Source organism: Setaria viridis, chromosome 5, assembly GCF_005286985.2.
Source record: "Setaria viridis chromosome 5, Setaria_viridis_v4.0, whole genome shotgun sequence".
Taxonomy (NCBI): Eukaryota; Viridiplantae; Streptophyta; class Magnoliopsida; order Poales; family Poaceae; genus Setaria; species Setaria viridis.
The window spans coordinates 24,287,794-24,305,875 of NC_048267.2; the positions used below are offsets into that span (position 1 = coordinate 24,287,794).

General features: G+C 47.0%; 2 protein-coding genes across 4 annotated transcripts; one reads left to right on the forward strand and one right to left on the reverse strand.

Annotated features, from left to right (window-relative positions):
• The first annotated feature begins 5,114 nt into the window (after window positions 1-5,114).
• Window positions 5,115-10,058, forward strand: LOC117857898 (arginine-specific demethylase JMJ20). 3 transcript variants are annotated; one of them, XR_004640879.2, is made up of 10 exons: window positions 5,115-5,457; window positions 5,546-5,704; window positions 6,505-6,667; window positions 6,810-6,927; window positions 7,365-7,434; window positions 7,519-7,599; window positions 8,646-8,702; window positions 8,774-8,885; window positions 8,974-9,772; window positions 9,880-10,058. XR_004640879.2 is itself a non-coding variant. In XM_034740802.2 (9 exons), exons 1-9 carry the CDS (start codon window positions 5,230-5,232, stop codon window positions 9,456-9,458), a joined length of 1,473 nt encoding a protein of 490 aa, XP_034596693.1. In that variant the 5' UTR covers window positions 5,115-5,229; the 3' UTR covers window positions 9,459-10,058. The 3 variants fall into 3 exon arrangements, 2 of the variants coding, with proteins under 2 accessions (XP_034596693.1, XP_034596694.1); XM_034740802.2 differs by having other exon boundaries at window positions 8,974-10,058; XM_034740803.2 differs by having other exon boundaries at window positions 5,320-5,457; window positions 5,529-5,704; window positions 8,974-10,058.
• A 3,380-nt stretch (window positions 10,059-13,438) lies between these two features.
• Window positions 13,439-16,504, reverse strand: LOC117857901 (protein neprosin). The gene is made up of 5 exons (XM_034740804.2): window positions 15,630-16,504; window positions 15,422-15,508; window positions 15,076-15,300; window positions 14,430-14,795; window positions 13,439-14,116 (listed from the first exon to the last, which is right to left on the reverse strand). Exons 1-5 carry the CDS (start codon window positions 15,816-15,818, stop codon window positions 13,736-13,738), a joined length of 1,248 nt encoding a protein of 415 aa, XP_034596695.1. The 5' UTR covers window positions 15,819-16,504; the 3' UTR covers window positions 13,439-13,735.
• Window positions 16,505-18,082: the final 1,578 nt, after the last annotated feature.

Here is an 18,082-nt window from a genome sequence, read left to right on the forward strand (position 1 = left end):
GAAAACCAACATGAAATTACAGAAAACTCCAAAAAAATCTCCAGATAATCCGCAACTTCTGTAGAATCCGCACCTACGGATTTTCTGGTGAATTCCCAAAAGAATCCGCAGAAATCTCCGGATTTTTCCGCAACTTCAAAAACAACCTGCATGTTGAAGTTTGAAAAATCTGAAACTCGATTAAATGACCTCCAAAAATCATGAAATTTGAACCATATGCCCATAACAATATACCAAGGCTATTCCCAAAAGCTTTCAAGTATTCATCATGAATTATAGAGAACACCAAAACCCTACAAAGAACTCGAGTTTTTGGGAAAACTTCAAATTCAAGCCGAATCCATGGGGGATTTGAGAGGATATCACATCATTGATGCTCACAAGGGTCCTAGCAACAATTTCCCCGAACAAACCTCATGGGATTTGAGCTCAAACTCGAAGAATGAAAAAACCCACAAAAATACCCGGAAAATCCCAAAAAGAAAAATGGGAGAAACAACAAGATTTATCCACATATTTGAGGCACAAATTCGACTAAATCACGAAAATAACATCTGTACAAGATGAGGACTAACCTCCACCCTTCATCCTCTTCCTAGGATGGAGAAATTAGGAGAAAATAAGCTCTCACCCTATCATCTCCCTCCTCTCCTCTCTCTAAACACTTAGCTAGTGTCTAAGCAAATGAAATTAGGGTTCCAAGTACCCCCAAACTAGCCAACTCTAATATATATAGTCCATGGCTGATGATGAAAATACCCCTACAGTTACAACTACGATAACCGCCCACGCAGGGGCATTTTGGTCCAGTTTTTGTAGATGCATCGGATGGACACGCCACCTTCACAACTTTGCTTTGCCTTGACACAAGCTTCGCGATGATGCCACATGCCCTCCTTCTCGGAGATCCGGCCGCACCAGGCTCGCCCCCAGTTTTGAGGTCTAAACCTGGCTGCATGGTGGTTTTGAGGCCCAAACCACCCAAACCATCCATCTTTGCTAGGCCGCCACATGACCTCCTCGATGTCGACTCATGTCAGGCTTCCGCCAAGCCTCCCGCTCGACTCGACTGACGCTGTCTCCATCCAGTCATGTTCTCTCGCCCTTCCGTGCACCATGTGGATCGCCCATGACTTTACCCGAACTCCTTGGGTCCCTCGATCCAAGTCTACTCATGTTCACCCTTCACCGCCCTTGGTCCATCAGTATGAACCTTTTGCTTGACCTTCACCACATGCCATCGGCCACCATGTAACATCCTACACCTGCACATCACAAGATAAGAGCAACATCGTTCCACACAATGTTGTTAATCACTCATCATCCAAGGATGATGACCATTGGTCTTCATAATCCTTCAATTGTGCAATCTTTGCCTCAGATCCTTCAACTTCTGTGGCGGTGGCACCTCTTCACGCCAACTTCCTCTTCGACTCCTTGGGGGCAAGAAGGAGTCGGTCGCTACTGCAAAACCCACCGTTAGTCCTGGCTAGATAGGCTCAAATTTCTCTAAAAGTCATCCGGGATAAATTTTTTGAGACAAAAGAGGGGTTCTTTAGTCCAAGTCATTCACCCGAGACTAAAGGCTCCCTTTAGTCCCGGTTGGTGTTACCAAACGGGACTAAAAAATTTAAAAAAAAAACATATAAGAAAAAGCCCTGCGCTCGCCAGCTGGTTGCTCGCGCCGCCCGGCCGCTGCTCGCCCGCACCGCCGCCGGCCTCCGCCTCCGCTCATGCCGCCCGGCCACCACCGCATGGCTCCACCCACACTCCTCCGCCTCTACATGCGCTCATGCCCACCCACCTCGACCCACCGCTGGTCACCTCCGCTCCGCCAGTGCTGCTCCCCCACGTGTCGCCCGCACCCACGCGCTCCACCGTCTCCACCCGTGCCCTCGCCCACCTGCCTCTGCTCGCCGCTGGTCGCCTTCGCTCCACCAGCACTGCTCCCTCGTGCGCCACCCTCACCCAAGCACTCCTCTACCTCCGCCTCTGCCTCCGCCCTCGCCCATGCCTACCCACCTCCGCCCGCCGCCGGTCGCCTCCGCTCCGCCGCCGCTGCTTCCCGGCGTGCCGCCGCCTGTCCTCGCCCCGCTGCTATTCCTCACTGCTAGTGAGAGGTGAGCAAAAGGGGAAGGGGAGGGGCAGCAAGGGGAGGGGTCGGCCACCTGTGCTAGAGAGAGAGGATCAGGAGGTGGAAGGAGAGGAGCAGAAATACTTGTGCGCCTGTGGAGAAGAAGCGCCGGGAGAAGACAAGGAAAGGGGGGAGGGGGTGGGGAAGGATGTTTTGTCCAGGTTGGGAATTCCAACCAGGACAAAAGGCCCCCCGTTTGTCCCGGTGGGAATTCCAACTGGGAAGAAATCTTTTGTCCCGGTTGGAATTCCCGATCGGGACAAAAGGGGGAAGCGCCGGTGGGATATTTTGGAGCCATTACAACCGGGACTAAAGGAAGATATTTAGTCCCGATTGGTATTTACAACTGGGATTAAGGCTCTCCTCCCACGGTGGCTTTTGGGGGCATATTTTTGACCCCAGTACTAAAGCTACTTTTGTCACAGGCCAAATATTAACCGAGATAAAAGGTGGTGGACGGAAAGTGAATTCTCTGCTAGTGGGTGAACTCCGAGATGCCTTGCCAGACACCGGCAGGATCGACGGTGAGGAAGAACGCGTCCCACGTGCACCACCCAAAGCGGTCCACTATCGGTGTTAATGCCTTCTCCTGCATCAACCACCTCCGGATGCCCCACGTGTTCTATAGAGTTAGGGCTCATGTAGTAAAGATTTTGCAAACTAGTTTCTCCATAAACAGAAGAATCCCAATCAAACAAAAGATAATTATTAAGAGATACAGGAGAATCCGTATCAAACGATTCAAGGATTCTGAGGTGGAAGTAGAAACATTTCTCTATTTGTACCAGAAAAATAGAAACTAAACAGTCTCAAGAGAATTAGAATCAGTTCCTCTCAAACATTTTTTGGACAATCCGAACATGTGCCAAGCGGATCCTAAATTCAAGATTCCAGATTGAGGCTCCGACTCATTCGGCGGTGCCACCATTGGCAAAGGGACGGCCAAGAACAATCAGACTGTGGCTTGGGTGTTTGTTGAGAAAAAGGCTTGGCTAGCTTGAGGCGCTTGAGCTGATGATGACGAAGCGTGTTCCACATCCATGGCGGTATATAGGCACGGAGCAAGCAGGGAGGATGAAGACGCCGGCCCAGCCTTGTTGGGTTTCGAGTGGTAGCAAATGACATGTGCGTGTGGCCGGCAGATGTTCTGGGTGTAGGAGCTTGTTGCTGCGGCTGCAACATAGCGTTCTTCGGGCACATAGTCTTCTTCAAACTTGTGCCAGCAACAATCGACAGTATGGTCAACCTTCAAACAAACCTGGCACGTAGGGTGTGAGGAGCTACTGTTGTTGCCGCCATGCCGGTTGTTGAAGCCACCACACCCCGCACCAGTGTTCTGACATGAGGAGTTGTTATTGTTGTTGCCGCCATTGCCGGTGTAGCTGCCGCCGTTGTCGCGTCCACCACGACCATTGCCGCATCCACGGTCGTACCCACCGTGGCTACGATTGCCACCTCGACCACCCCAGTGCCATATTGGTAGATGAACCAAAGCTGCCTCCACCGGTGATAATCTCCAAGTGGGTTTCAAAGGCAAGTACTTGAGAGTAGAGCTCATCAGTAGGCATGCTCTGCGTCGTTGCCATCAGAGCAGAGACGATTGGATTGAAGAACTCATCAAGGCCCGTGATGATGTACTCCACGAGCTCAACATCTTCAAGAGGTCTTCCAGCGGCGGCCATCTCGTCGCCTAGAGTCCTCATCTTGCACACAAACTCCGCAACAAATTGATTACCCTTCTGGGCAGTTGAAAGAGCGAGACGAGTGTTGAGGGGACGCGCCTTCATTCAAGACGTGAACATCACCTCAATGGCCATCCACAGCTCTGATGCAGTTTCTATGGCCAACACTTGGGAAAGAACGTCTCTAGTTAGTGAGGCGAGGACAAAGCCAAGCACCTGCTGATATGTGACGTACCACTCTTCATACGCCGGATTTGCGACCTTGAGAATCTTGTCACCGTCCTTGTTGTCGATCACAGCTGCAGGGGCTATGGTGACACCGGTGAGGTGCCCCACCAGGCGCGCTCCTCGGATGGTGGCGAGGACTTGCCGCCTTCCACATGGTGAGCTTCTCGGTGATGACGATGCCAACAAGAGGATTCATGGTGGCAGTGGAGGAGGAAGCTGACATGAATGGTGAATCTAATCTAATATGTGGTTGTGGTTCTGATTACCATGTAAGCAAACAGAAGCGCTAAGAAGAATGGGCGGAACGCCGTGCCTCTTCCTGGCCGGTGGCTTCATGTTAAATAGAGTGAGGAAACTCCGCTCACGTGCAAGCTTGGCGTGCAAGTCTCTAGATATTGGCTGTTAGTTGTTGAGATTACAAGATATACTACAATTCTATATCTATCTATACGCACAACTAATTGCCAATCCTAACAACTTGCCGCATACAATTATACATGCAACATTCATATTTCATTGTCTTTTTTCAGTTTTGTGGTACGTGGAGGATGGTAGGGAATTTGCTCTTTATTTATTTTTTCTCCCAAATAATAGGTAGGTCTCGAAATTAACTAAGTCATCATAGATGTTTCGCTGTCGACGAGCACAACGTCTACCATTGAAAAATAGCATGGTTAAATTCTGAAATACATCTAAAAAATATTAGACAATTATTAAGTTGAGGATTAAGTTGAGGATTTGGATCTATCAAATTGCATTATGATAACCTTTCACGGCTTCCACCCAGTCGTTGAGATTGATTTTCTCAGTTTGAGTAGGAATTTAAGATGACCGCGTAATCCAAATGAGAACAGATAGGCAAAATTGAGAAATTTAAACCACAGGAAATAATCAAAATACTAATAATATATACAAAGGAATATAAAGAGCAAAAGAAGAAAAAGAAAAAGAAACAGAAAACGCGCGTGGGGAACTGTTGGGCCGCAAACTCCGGCGGCACGCGGGCGCGGTGGGCACCAGCGGCCCAGCTAACGGCCCGCGCCGAAACTACGGCCTGGTCGGCTTGTCGCCTCCGACTCCGGCAACTCAGCGGCTGCGCACTTCCAAGTTCCAACTACGCCGCCGCCCGAGCGAAGCCGCCGAAGAAGCAAGCGTGCCTTCCTGCCCTCTACCTCGCTCTACCAGATGGACGGCCGCGTGAAGGTGGTGGGGCAGGTGGAGCGGGTGGACGGGACGTCGCTGACCTACGCGGAGTTCGTCGACCGGTTCATGGCGCCCAACCGCCCCGTCGTCCTAACGGGGCTCACCGCGTCATGGCGGGCCTGCGAGGACTGGACACTCCCCGGCCCCGGCCACCGCCGCCGCCCTGACCTCAGCTTCTTCGCCCGCAACTTCCCCTCCCCTCTCCTCCAGGTATCCCCTCCTCGTCCGTGCTGATGGCCCTTTGCGTTTGCTACGCGAATCGTTTGAGGACCCGTACGCAGTGGTATCTATTGCGCAGGTCGCCGACTGCTCCTCGAGGGAGTTCACGGACCAAAAGCGGCTTGAGATGTCCATGCAGGAGTTCATAGACCGCTGGGTTGGACATGCTCACGGTGGCTCCAGTGCTGGGGATCGCGAGAGCTCCCTGTTTTATCTGAAAGATTGGCATCTCGTTAAGGTCTGCCCCCAGCACCCTGCTTGCTTTATTTTGCTCAACTATTACATTGGCTAGTATTTTTTTGGTGCAGGTAAAGGTTTATGTTATGCTAAGTCAAAACAAACAGCGAATCACTTTGTGTGCATCTCCTAATTTTTTGCTAATACATTTTATGGTAATAGTAAAGCATTTTGTTATTTTGTCCATGATGACTGCGATGTTTGTTTCAATATGTCGTGCTCATGTAAAGCTGGAAATATCTGACAGAGATGTTGTAGCTTGTAATGTTATGTTCACATGGTATGGAGTCAGTTCCACCAAGCAGCATGATATATGTTGAAACATGTATACCTAAATTATGTTCACATGGTATGGAGTCAGTTCCACCAAGCAGCATGATATATGTTGAAACATGTATACCTAAATTATGTTCACATGGTATGGAGTCAGTTCCACCAAGCAGCATGATATATGTTGAAACATGTATGCCCACTGATTCTATTCCTTCTCTCTCTTTTTTTCCATAGCCCAAATCTATTATTTGGTAACTGCTAGCTGCAAGTTTTTGTTCCAACCATACAAGTTCTAAAGCCCTAATGTCTCCTTATTTTAACGATATGGATTTCACCATAACGTCTGTGCTATGTACTCAAGGCTCATTTTGGAAAAAAACAATGTATGTGCCTATGCTTACAAGATTGAATAATCCTCAACAGCTCAACAGTAGAATGCAGACAATGCCTCTTTTCTTTTACCAATTGATATTTCATTTCTTGCTGCAACAGCAACATGGTTGTAAGTTTATTGTCTTAAATTTCCAGGAGTACCCTGATTATATTGCTTATACTACACCAACATTCTTTGTTGATGATTGGCTCAACATGTATCTTGACAGTCACCCCATACATAGAGATTCTGACATTACCAATCATAAAAGTGAAGTAAACTGTTCGGACTATCGATTTGTTTACATGGGAGCAAAAGGTATGTTCTGTTTTGCAATGTTTCTTTTGCCTCTGTTTTTACATGTCTAGCATTGTCAAATTCTGTGGTTCTTTATGCAAGTTACCCTGCGTTATACTATAATTATCTCCACACATACTTATGCTTGAGCTTCGATCTGTAGGAACCTGGACTCCTCTGCATGCTGACGTTTTTAGGTCATACAGCTGGTCTGCAAATGTTTGTGGGAGAAAACAATGGCTGTTTCTACCACCATCACAAAGTCATCGTATATTTGATAGGTAAAAAAGTTAGTTTTGGTATTTCCTATCATTGTTTTTTGAAGCAAGTTGGCAGGAGCTCTGCCTTTCATTATAGGTAGAAAGAAGAGGTTTTTTCAGAACAACAACTCAGGCCAGGAGACCATGGCCTGGCATCCTCCTACAGCCTCAAAGTATTTCTTATCACTGTGTATTGTTGTTAGGTAAAACTGACTTTAGTAACGTTGGTTAATGATAGAATGAATGCATACCAAGTGAGCCTGTTAGGTTAGTTCATGGAAAGCAACTATTAAAGCATCATTGTAACTTTTACATAGAACTTTTGCGTTTTCTAAAAGACACATAATATATGATGCAAAAATGCTCTATATATTCCCTCTTTCTTTTCTTTTCTTTTTTTTGGGTTGCAGTACTTTCTGTTGTTACCTGATAAATTGGTTGTTAATTGTGCCATGTAGGTACATGAGATCCTCGGTCTATAACTTAAATGATGATGTTTCTGAAAAGCAGTTTCCTGAATTCAATAAGGTCTCCCTCCCTCCTGATTTAAATTTAAATACCCTTCAGAAAGTTTCTTTTCTGAAAGGTGACTTAATGAAGTTTCTTTTGTAGACTGAATGGATAGAGTGCATTCAGGAGCAGAATGAAATCATATTTGTTCCCAGTGGATGGTATCACCAAGTCCATAACCTGGTAAAGTCTCCCCATATTTGCAGCCTATTTGCATGTTTATTGTTTGATGGTTAATCTGTAATGTACTGGTTGGGTGTTTTGCAAGTAGATATATATTCCACATTGTATGAAATAGTGACCAAATAGGATAATGTGAAACTGTTAATCATGGCCTTTGGATCAGATTTGGTTGTTAACATTGAATATTAGAATTTATTGGACATCTCTAAATATCACCAACCCGTTTTACATGTATATTCCATCTCAGTGACTGAGTGACATATGAGAGCTACTTTCATCAAGTTGTTCTCCTTCTCTTACTTTGGGGTTGGTGTCACCGGATGCGCACTTTGTTCTTTATTGAGCTAAAATTGTCATTGGAAACTGTTATGAATCTATGACGGGCAAATATTATGTAGAAGATGGCCAGGAGATTGCAGTTTGAGGGGCTGAAACACTAGAGCATAGAGAGCCGGACAATAGATGAGAGAGAAAACTTTAGAAGATATGAAGATTATTCATTCCCATTGCTTGCACATAATGGATGCAAACTGATCCTTATATGGTTGGAGTACTATTCGATCACTAAGATACTAATATGGACGATTCAAAAGAAAAAAAACAGCTAATCATGATAAATTGCCAAATTATGGGATATGTGCAACTTCCTGATGATAAGATGATCCTTGAAACAACTCATGGGCAATATCTTTGTGCATGCTGCTCCTCCATACTGTGGTTGCCGCTGGACCCATGTCCATGGGAGAACTTTGAATCATTTGAGTCTGTTGTGGCATGTAAACTGATGCAATGGCTAATCAATTTGAAGAACATTTTACTCCCAACAACTAAATTGTAGTTAGTGAGATTATATTAGAAGTATTTATCAATTAATAATAGTGTAGCTAAATCTGAATGATATTCTAATGGCAGTGCATTCGTTTATGTCTTAAAAATTCTTTAATTTTCCCTGTACAATATTTGTTTAAAGAATTGTGCCAGTTACCATTATTATACCTCTAGCTGTTACACTCATGCGTTTTCCCCCTTTATGGCAATTACTATAGGAGGATACTATATCTATAAACCATAACTGGTTTAATGCCTACAACCTACACTGGGTGGTGAGTACATGTGTTTTTATCAAGTTGTAGAATAATAAAATTACGTTCTTGCTAATACTTGGCACATTTAGTGGATCTTGCTTTATGAAGACTACAAAGTTGCAAAAGAATATATCGAAGACATCCGAGATATTTGTGATGATTTTGAAGGGCTTTGCCAACGGAACTTGGCAGCAAATACAGGTAATGCTCCAGTATGTGGAATAATCACATGAACAACAAGAAATGTCTCTTTTTTTTACCATCTCTAATAACATCCATCTATTTTCAGGAATGAACTTCTATGATTTCTTTGTTTTCATAGTGCGGTTTGCTTTAGCCAATGTAATTGAGCTTTACCATCTTCAGCAGCCAGAGGTTGCAACATTTTCAACAGAAACTGCACACCATTTTGTCTATAATCTGAAGTCAATTCGTAATGTTGCATCAAAAATGACAACAACAGAGGCTTTCACTACTGAGAATCTTCGTAGTATCTCGGAAGATAACCGTAGTGCTTTCTCCAATGTTAAACAAATATTAGAAGAGGAGAGTTTCAGAAGGCTATTGATGACACTGTCAAAGGCATATGCACACATAGACAGAGGGCAAAGAAATTGCCCCAAATCTTGTACTTCATATCCGAAGGGCTGTTTGTCAGTGATCTGCTTGAAATCTGATTGCAATGTTGTTGATCACATTACTTCTTTGATCAATGAAGTTTGTGTACCTGCAGATTTGGTTACACTAGTTGATAGTGCTCTCTCTGATGTATAGTTTTAGTCCATCTAGCATGGTAAACTTATGCTTACATGAATCTTGATTTATGAGATAGGATGTATACTTGATCACTGTTGGATTATCACAGCCTGTCCATTGGGGAATCAATTGTGCAATACAAGATTGCACACTTTCATGCCAATAAGACTGTTAAATTCTTCCATGTAGAAGAAGCTTTCACTAAGGAACCTTTCTTGGTCAAACCACTCACCTTTCTGAGAATTGCATTCAAGTTGGATGGACAAATTTGGCACTGCCTATATATTCAGATGATTTCCAAATGTTTTACTACATTCAACTTTTCATATATGGTAAAGTTGCAAATGATACGAAAGTACTAATTATTTTTTTTCATGGTTTGTATGGAAGATTTCATTTACAAATCACTGGTTACTTTTGTTTGCTTTCTCTGTTCCAGAAGACAGATGGAGAATCTTGAGAACATAAAGAGTTAAGAGCAATTTTGTGAGTCAATCAAGGCTTAAATGAGTGTTAAGCTATGTCTGAATGATGCATTGTACTATAATCTGATGAAAAGTTTTGTAGGTGAATGTTTTCTTGAACCACAGCTTAATTCAAAGAATCCAGTCTTGATCATCTATGTTTTATATTGATTAATTTGTTTATCCTAAGAGAAGACTAATATGAATGGAAAATCTTATGAATATTAGCAACTTTTTTTGGCTTTTTTGCTTTTTAACAAACTAGAAGGACAAAATGCTAACAGTGTAAGTAAAAAATGAAGTGTATCTGTCAATTTTTTAACCAATAATTACATGTTATTCACTTATTCTAATTTGTATCATGCTACTCTGATATATGATACCACTGTGCCAACAAGAGATGGTGTGGAGGAGCTGAAACAAATATTGACAAAATTGCTCTTCCCCAAATTACCGACTTGATGTCGAGATGGCAGATTAGTGCTGGTAATGGCCTTGTTTGGTAATTTGGGGAAGGACTAGGACTGGCTCGTTAGAGTGATGGTAATCAATTTGCCTCGCACCAATTCTAACTCCAGCACCTCGCTTGAGCCTGTTCATTTCAGCATCTTGTTTGAGGCAAGCAACTTTTCATGGATGGATCGAAGAGTGTGTCCATGAGGCAGTGAGGCAAGCTAACAGAAATTTTTGGTTGTCTCATCTGTCTCTAGTCTACTCTGCAGCCATCATAATTGTCATGAACCTGATGTTCCAAGTTGAAACTTGTGACTGTGGCGTGACCAAGTGCTCACCGTACGAAGAGGCATTTTAGGGGCCTTGATTGCATCGTTGTGTTTGTTGTCAGAATGATGTTTGGAGGTTTTTCATTATACTGTAAAAAGAACACTGGCATAGGGGTCGTGGTCTTCAATTGCTTCCGTGTCATCATCTCTATCTCTGCGTCCTGCAAAATTAATTTGACATCCATGGTTTGGTTTGGTTGAGGCAAGACTTCCTTTGTTTGATCAGGACATTTCCCCCCCTCCTTAGCCATTAAGATCTTTAATTTTAATTTAGCTCAGTTACATGCAATTGTTAATTCCAAAATTTCATCTGGAACAGCTATTTGCAATTCTGTGAAACATGATTCTAGTTGAATAACTCCTAACATCATCTGTGTGTAAAATGGTTTTGAAAGAGACGCTAGCAAATGCTTCCGAGACGAGGGCTTCTGCTGCAGGTTGGCAATGAGTCTGTAGTAGTGTTCTCAGGTACATAGAACTTCCGTGCATGTGCTCTACTTTTGGTTTTGCAGTCCTCTTCCGAGATGCAATATCAGCTTAGCATTTGGCGTGCATGCTTAAAACAAACCTTACGATGTAAAATATCAAATTGTGTCCATGATATGTAGTTGCTGTACTCCTGTATGTTAACATTCCTGTTATAGCTTTGCCACTTGTTCTCGTCAGTAAAATTTAAGTAGGTGTAATTTTCCCTGCAATAAATTGCTGAAGAACTCAATAGGGCAATTTCACCACTCACCAGCTCACGAAAAGTTGCCAAATAGCTACAATTCACATTTGAGGAGTCCTCCATTATTTTCTAGTTGCCTGAGAACATGAACATGTAGAGGCTGGTATACCTGTTTTATATCCATTATCTAGATAAACTGACTGAGAGCAACTATATGACCAAAAGCTTCTTTCATTTATCAAAAGTTTATCCACACCATTAGACCGGCCGGCCTTGAGGGTGCAAATATCTGAAAACAACAGCTTCCATCCATTTACCGAGTCAATAAATTACCTGAATTATCATGAAATGGGGTCCTCTCCCCTCTTACACAAATGCGTGAGTAGCAGAGTATGCCATGTAAGTCGTTTAATACTGGATTGGAATGTTCCTCTTGGCTTGGTCTGGCCAGTACCTGACTGAATGAAACCCTGTCCGGTGGCTATGTGGCTGCAGTCTGGGCCGATGACTGCCCTGGCGCAAACACACCAAATTATTGCCTGTCAGGTGCTCAGATCCATTTGGGGACTAAGCAGCAGCAGGAGCAGGGACATAGAAGCAAGCAGACCATCCCTGCATGCTACCAGCAAGCCCTGCTTGGTTTCCACTGCGACTGTTGCCCCTGCCTCCTCTTGGTGCTGCCACCCCGTTCACCTTTCCAGCGCCACATCTTGCCCCTGTCTGCTGGATCGTTGGCCGTTGCTGGAGTCCTATGATTTGCACTGTTCTGTTTTACCAGACATGCTGAAGCAGAAGAACAGGAGGAGCCACTCGAGGTTTCTCCTATGATATTCGTCAAGGGTTGATGGCTGCAAGTGGTTGATCTATAGGCGGCAGCAGCTTCTCCGTTTCGCTGACAGGTGCGTCGTCGGCTATACTTTGACCTGCATATACATTACTGTTCTGCATTACTATCATAATAGTGCTGTTAGTTTCACTTTCATGCAACCTTATAAATTAAGGCATTAAGCTGCGTTATCTTATCGCCCTCAGCCCCCATCAGCTTATGCCATAATAGCGTTGTCGTTGCACCTAACCTGATGGCTTGGGTTCTTAACGCTGCAGTGAATTCTGTCGCCTGCTGCTCATTATCCACCACTTGGTCGATGCATGCCGATGTCGCTGCTGCTCCTGTTGCCTGTAACCTAATGGAAGCAGGGCTGTAATGGCATGCTTAAATTTCCCTGTCGACAGGCAGGGGAGTTCGTTGCAACTTTATTGCCTGCAATTGCAGCCGCTCATCACATGCCTAGTACTCCCAACAGCAAGTGACAAACTCTCCTGCTGCAGTCTGCAAAGCCTGAAGCTGGAGCTGTTCCAGTTAGCAGAGAGGAATTAAACGGCCAAGAAAGACTGGCTCTCACTTCTTGGTAGGTGTTCTGCTCCCAACACGCTTGGCTTGACCATTCTAGGAGATTCTTCTCTTTTCGGCTTTCGGTGGCTGGCCGTGTTCCTCCTCAGTCCTCATGCACGGCCATTAGATTCTACTGTGGTGTAGGGGCAGTGAAGGAGGCCAGCGAGGTGGGCCTGGTGATCTCGTCGAGTGTAAGGCTGGGAAATTGCATGCATGGATGGGTGGATTAGATGCTTGCGCTTTACTGCAACATGGATGATGTAACTTGGACGTGAAGGAAGGGACAAATGCCTTGGGAGGAAAAAGAAACAAAACACCTCTCTAGATTCTAGAGATGGTACTACTAAATAGCATGGCATTCCCCTAAATCCCGTCGTCTCTTGGGTTTCTTAGTCCGTTTTCACTCTCTTAAGGCGCGATCGATTGTTTCCCGAGGCGTCTGATTGCTTCTTGCATTGCTTCAACGTTGGTACAAGATTTTACATACATGTGTGACTGTTGCTTATAGTTGAAGCTTGATATAGAGTATGTTAACCCCCTTGTTCAAACATGATGTTTCTTTCTTTTGCCTCCTCTCATAACCGTTGGGGACTTTGAGTCAGACCCAAGGAAGGAGAAGAGTATGAGCGAACTGGCAAAAGAGAGCAAGGCCTGCTTGTGCTTGTTGTTGATAGACAATGCAATGTATATACTGCTAACTTGGCTACATTGTTCAGGGGCTTTTACATTACAGCTCATCACTACCTGATGACCTTGACTAGTATTGCACTGACCTCACCTGGCACTGAAATTTGTTTTAGAGCACCAAAAAAGAGAAAAGAAAAACGAAGAAATTACATGATCGATTCTCCCTTTTGAGAAATGAACCTTTTGCAAGAAAAAGAAAAGAAAGGACCAACATGGAAATTAAACCAAAAAAGTATCCTCCTCTGCATGACTGCCTCCTGTTCTTTAATCCCCTTGGCCCTTGCATTGCTGCTAGCCTGCTACGTGCATTTGACGTTCCTGCCTGGCCCGCCGTAGTAGAAGTAGTTCCCCCAGACGGCGTTGACGCCGCCCTGGATGTCGTAGCAGTTTGGGTGGTCGGCGGTGACGTGGAATCCGGCGGCGAGTGGCACGAGGCTGTTGTCCCAGTCCACCACCTCCAGGTTCCTGAAGTAGGAGGCCCGGCCGAAGCCCTCGCCGGCGAAGTGGCCGCTGCCCATCTGCGTGGCCGTGTGCGACCCCGACGCCCGCGTGTTCACCACCTCGCCGCCGAACTGCACCATGCTCGCGTGCGACGCCAGGTGGCTGAACAGCAGCGATGGCCAGTACCCCACCAGCTCGCCGGAGCCGAACTCCAGCCACCAGTTGCCGTGGTTCGGATCCTGTATGAATTCGGGTGTTTTTTCTTAACTCAGTTACTACCCCTCCAAAAATTAAATTTCAGGTTTCAAATAATAAGGAAAAAAGAAGAGACAAAAAAAGGAGAGATTCAGCTTCAGCTCCACTGGTGGTCTGGTCGTACTCATTTCTAGACAGGATGTGAAAAGCCGTGCACTTGAAAAAGCCGAAAGGAGCAAGCAAGCGAAGTGCAAACTAAAGAAAGGACAGTGCAATGATGCGAGCTGTATGCTACTGTCTACCGCCGTGCTTGCAGAGCAGCAGATGCATTTGCAATGGGGAAATATGGTTGGTTACCTTCCAGACGAGCAGGCTGATGTCGAACTGGCCGGCGTTGTAGGCGGAGGTCGGGGAGATGGCGGCGCCCATGGCGATGCGGCTGTTGGTCTGGATGAACCCCGAGCAGAGGAGGTTGTAGCACCCAGTGGTCTGGTACGCGTCCGTGGTCCAGTAGGTGAAGAAGCGCGGCGAGTTGTCGCCGTAGAGCTGCGGGCTGACCTGCCACCCGGCCTCGATGGTGTTGAGGTCGTTGCCGAAGGAGCCCGCGATGACCCAGATCTGCGACAGGCTGAACTCCGACGCCGTGCTCACCTTGGGCGCCCACACGTTGATGCTCGCCTTCGCGCCGTAGTACTCGTCGCCGGCCACGTAACCCACCGCGTGCTGCAACCAAGTTCATGCTCGTTGTTAGAGGAGTCTCCAACACCATGAAGTCGCTCGTCATTGTTAGGATTGGACGTTTCGTTCCTAGGTTAGCTAGGAGCGAGACGCCAAGCTTTTTCTGGCGCCTAGCGCTTGTCAGGTTCTCGATCGAACTGCCGCAGAACTGGCAGCACGGACCCAGGACGTAACTGCCTCACCAACCAAAGATCTTGGCCCATGCAAGGCACGGCGGAACGAGCAAGGTAGTGGAATCGCGATCGATTGCAGAGAGAATACGGACCTCGTGACCGCCGGCGACGGAGTCGCGGCGCACCCTGGCGGCGGGCGCCCTGCCGAAGCGCCTGACGGAGCTGGCGCGGAGCACGTCCGCCTCCGTGATCCGCCTGATGGGCACGGAGCCCTCCGGGCACGACTCCCCGGACGCCGCCCACAGCTGCACGCCGGCGTCCGCGGTGTCATTGGGACTGGGGCGGAGGTGGTGCCCTTTCGGTCTCACCGGCGGGTCCTGCAGGGACGGGGGGAGAGAACGTTGTTGAATACTCTGCTGTTCCATCAAATGCAGAGGAAAACAGAACAGGTAGCAACTGATCAGAGATCACTGAATGTGAATTATATTCGTGCATTACCAATGGCTTCTGGCCGCGTAGCCTCGGGTGGTCGAAGGCCGGCTGCAGGTGCGCCGCCACGCAGTCGATGATGTCGCCGTCGGGGCTCTGCACGCGCCGAGAAAGCGAGGTCGCGCCGTCAGTGACATTGTCCGAGCCGAGCTCCGCTCAGCAACAAAAGAGAGAAGGCAAGAAGAGCATAGGCAGAGAGGTGCACGCACGCACGTGCCTGGATGGTCCGGAGCGCCGGCTTGTTGAGCCGCCTGAGCAGCGCCTGCACCCTCCTGTACCGCCGGAGCTCGTCGCCGGGCCGGAACGACCGCGTCTCGTTCGCTGCCGACGCCAGCGCCACCACCGTAGCAAGAAACAGAGCGACAAGGAGCACAAGGGCCGCGGACGGCGATGCGCTGGCCGCCATGTCAGTGCGGGGTGCTGACTGCTGGCTCGTGGAACCTCCTGCAAGGTTGATTCTTCTGCTCCTCGCTGCTGATGAGCTTCTCCCAGGCCGGCGAAGGAGAAGAATACATTGGCCGGCCCGTGGCTGCCTTGGTGCGCGCCGCTTGCTTGCTATTGCCTTGGGAGTTGGCGCTGCCGCTGCTGCTGCTACAAGTCTAGCTGGGCGCCGGCCGGCAGCGCGGCTCTGAAGTGAGATACTGAGAGGTGCGAACTGGCGGACGGGTCGTCGTTGCTTTGGGCAAACAACAAAGACGAAGAGGCACTCGTCCTCCCTGTACGCAAAGATCTCTGCTTCCAAGGCTCCCGAGGCGACCGCACCGGGGGCGCTATATACCACCCTGCCAGGCAGCCAGGAGCCAGCTAGCTAGCTAGGTGGCCAGTGGCCTGGATTACTTATCGATCATGGCGTGCAGTTAACTAGGGGCCCGACAAAGCATGAGGCTTTGCAGCATGAGGCAATTGAGTTGCGAGGCCGCGAATAATTTACTTGGGGCCAAGGAAGGGGGTGTGTGCCTGCTTTTGGGAAAGGCAGCAGGAGGCAGGAGCGCCCTGCCCAACCCAACCCATGCCTTGCAATGGAGTGCTGCGGCTGCGCGAGCGCGGCGCAATGAGTGGTACCAGGCTACCAGCATGGCATCATGGCCTTGGCCGTGGGGGAGCGCCTGCTCAATCTGAGATTGGGGGCGGACGTTTGCAAGGAACCTCATGTCTCATGCCTGCGTGTTGTGCCCACCAGACCACAACAACTTTGCATTTGCATCCAACCGAGCCGGTGAAAGAGACAGGCACCAGGCAAAAGCAGCAGCGGTGGTCTCAACTCACCTGCTCGGCTGCTCCCATCATACGGCGGGGATACTTACAGGATGAGTATGTAGGCCAAAGGGGGCGTACGCTTTGGGTAGTGGTATTTGGCACCTCATCTATTGCTTGCCATGAATCGATGAGGGGTGTCTGGCCTGGGTGAACTTGTCCCCTCCCCTAACTAGCGAATCCGATGCCTAACATGCATCTTTTTTTTTTCTTTAATTTCCGGATGCAAAAGTTGAACCCTTCCCTGGCCTCTTTGATCAGAGACGCTGCTTGACCAGCGTAGTAGTAGACGTGATGTGACTTTCGTATATATGGTAACAGGAGCAACACATACAATTGCATCTCAATTTTACAGATACATGCCCCTTTCCTATCAGGATTTAGAAAATGCCTTCAAAGAGAAACTCAAGCCATTGCTATCTCTTATGATATAGACTCCCCCCCGTTCACAGACGCAAGGAATTCCAGTTTGTCCTAAGTCAAACAATTCTATAGGTTCGACCAAGTTTATCAGATGTTACATAATGAATACCATTAAAACAGATTTGTAAAATGCCGGTCTTTTGTTACAACTTTCAGTCATCAGACATGCATATAATTTGATTAATTGTTAATCAAGGCTTATAATGTTTGGCTATTTTATGGCACCTGTAAAATAAAAGGAAGGAAGAGTACAAGTGCTCTACTTTCTCAAATTCGATAACAGGAACATACGCGTATAGTTAGTTAACTAGTTTTACTAACAGCAGTTTTCAATTTCCAAAAAGGAGGCATCGAGATACTAAAAGCAGAGGAGATAATAAGCCTTGAGCTTGCTTTGCATCAAGCCATGAACGGATGATGCTCAGATAAGAAACAACCAAGTGATCGAGCAACACATCCAACATAAATCTTTTTGTGATCTTCTCCCATATGCTTGCAGGCAGCAAAGCTTGCTTGACCATTTTAAACCCGGTCAATCTTCAACCGCAGGTGTTCTCATTGGACCGAGGGGGTGCAAAAAAGCAAGCCGAACCCTCAAGACAAAGAGGCAAGCAATGCAAATATGCAATGGGGGCAGAGTCCAGTGGCTTTGGGTTTGGCCCCCCTGTGTTTCTCTTTCTTTGCTCTATTCTCTCCTTTTCATCCATCTCCTTCCCTTTATCGCCTTCATTGGGCTCTGCACTCGGCATGCTTGCTTGCTTTGCCAAATGCTGGCTCCTATGGCTATGGCCACTCTACTCATCAGAACTCTCCACTGCTGTTCATCTGCAGCTACCTGGTGCTTGGTCCTACATGGAATGAAACTCCGATAGCATGGTCTCTGTGGTCCTCAATCTCCACACCCATGCTATGCCTTTCACTGCTTCCTATGTCCTCTACAAGACTACATGCTCCATGCTTGTTTTTTTCTACACTACTAAATGGGGGGCAAAA

Excerpts from the sequence above, each read along its gene's own strand:
- LOC117857898 (XM_034740802.2), top strand. The coding sequence starts at position 5,230 with ATGGACGGCCGCGTGAAGGTGGTGGGGCAGGTGGAGCGGGTGGACGGG. Across the intron at positions 5,458-5,545 it reads TCCCCTCCCCTCTCCTCCAG|GTCGCCGACTGCTCCTCGAG; the intron begins GTATCCCCTCCT and ends TCTATTGCGCAG. Across the intron at positions 6,928-7,364 it reads AGTCATCGTATATTTGATAG|GTACATGAGATCCTCGGTCT; the intron begins GTAAAAAAGTTA and ends TGTGCCATGTAG.
- LOC117857901 (XM_034740804.2), bottom strand. The coding sequence starts at position 15,818 with ATGGCGGCCAGCGCATCGCCGTCCGCGGCCCTTGTGCTCCTTGTCGCT. Across the intron at positions 15,509-15,629 it reads CGGCGCTCCGGACCATCCAG|AGCCCCGACGGCGACATCAT; the intron begins GCACGTGCGTGC and ends CGGCGCGTGCAG. Across the intron at positions 14,117-14,429 it reads TCAGCCTGCTCGTCTGGAAG|GATCCGAACCACGGCAACTG; the intron begins GTAACCAACCAT and ends GAATTCATACAG.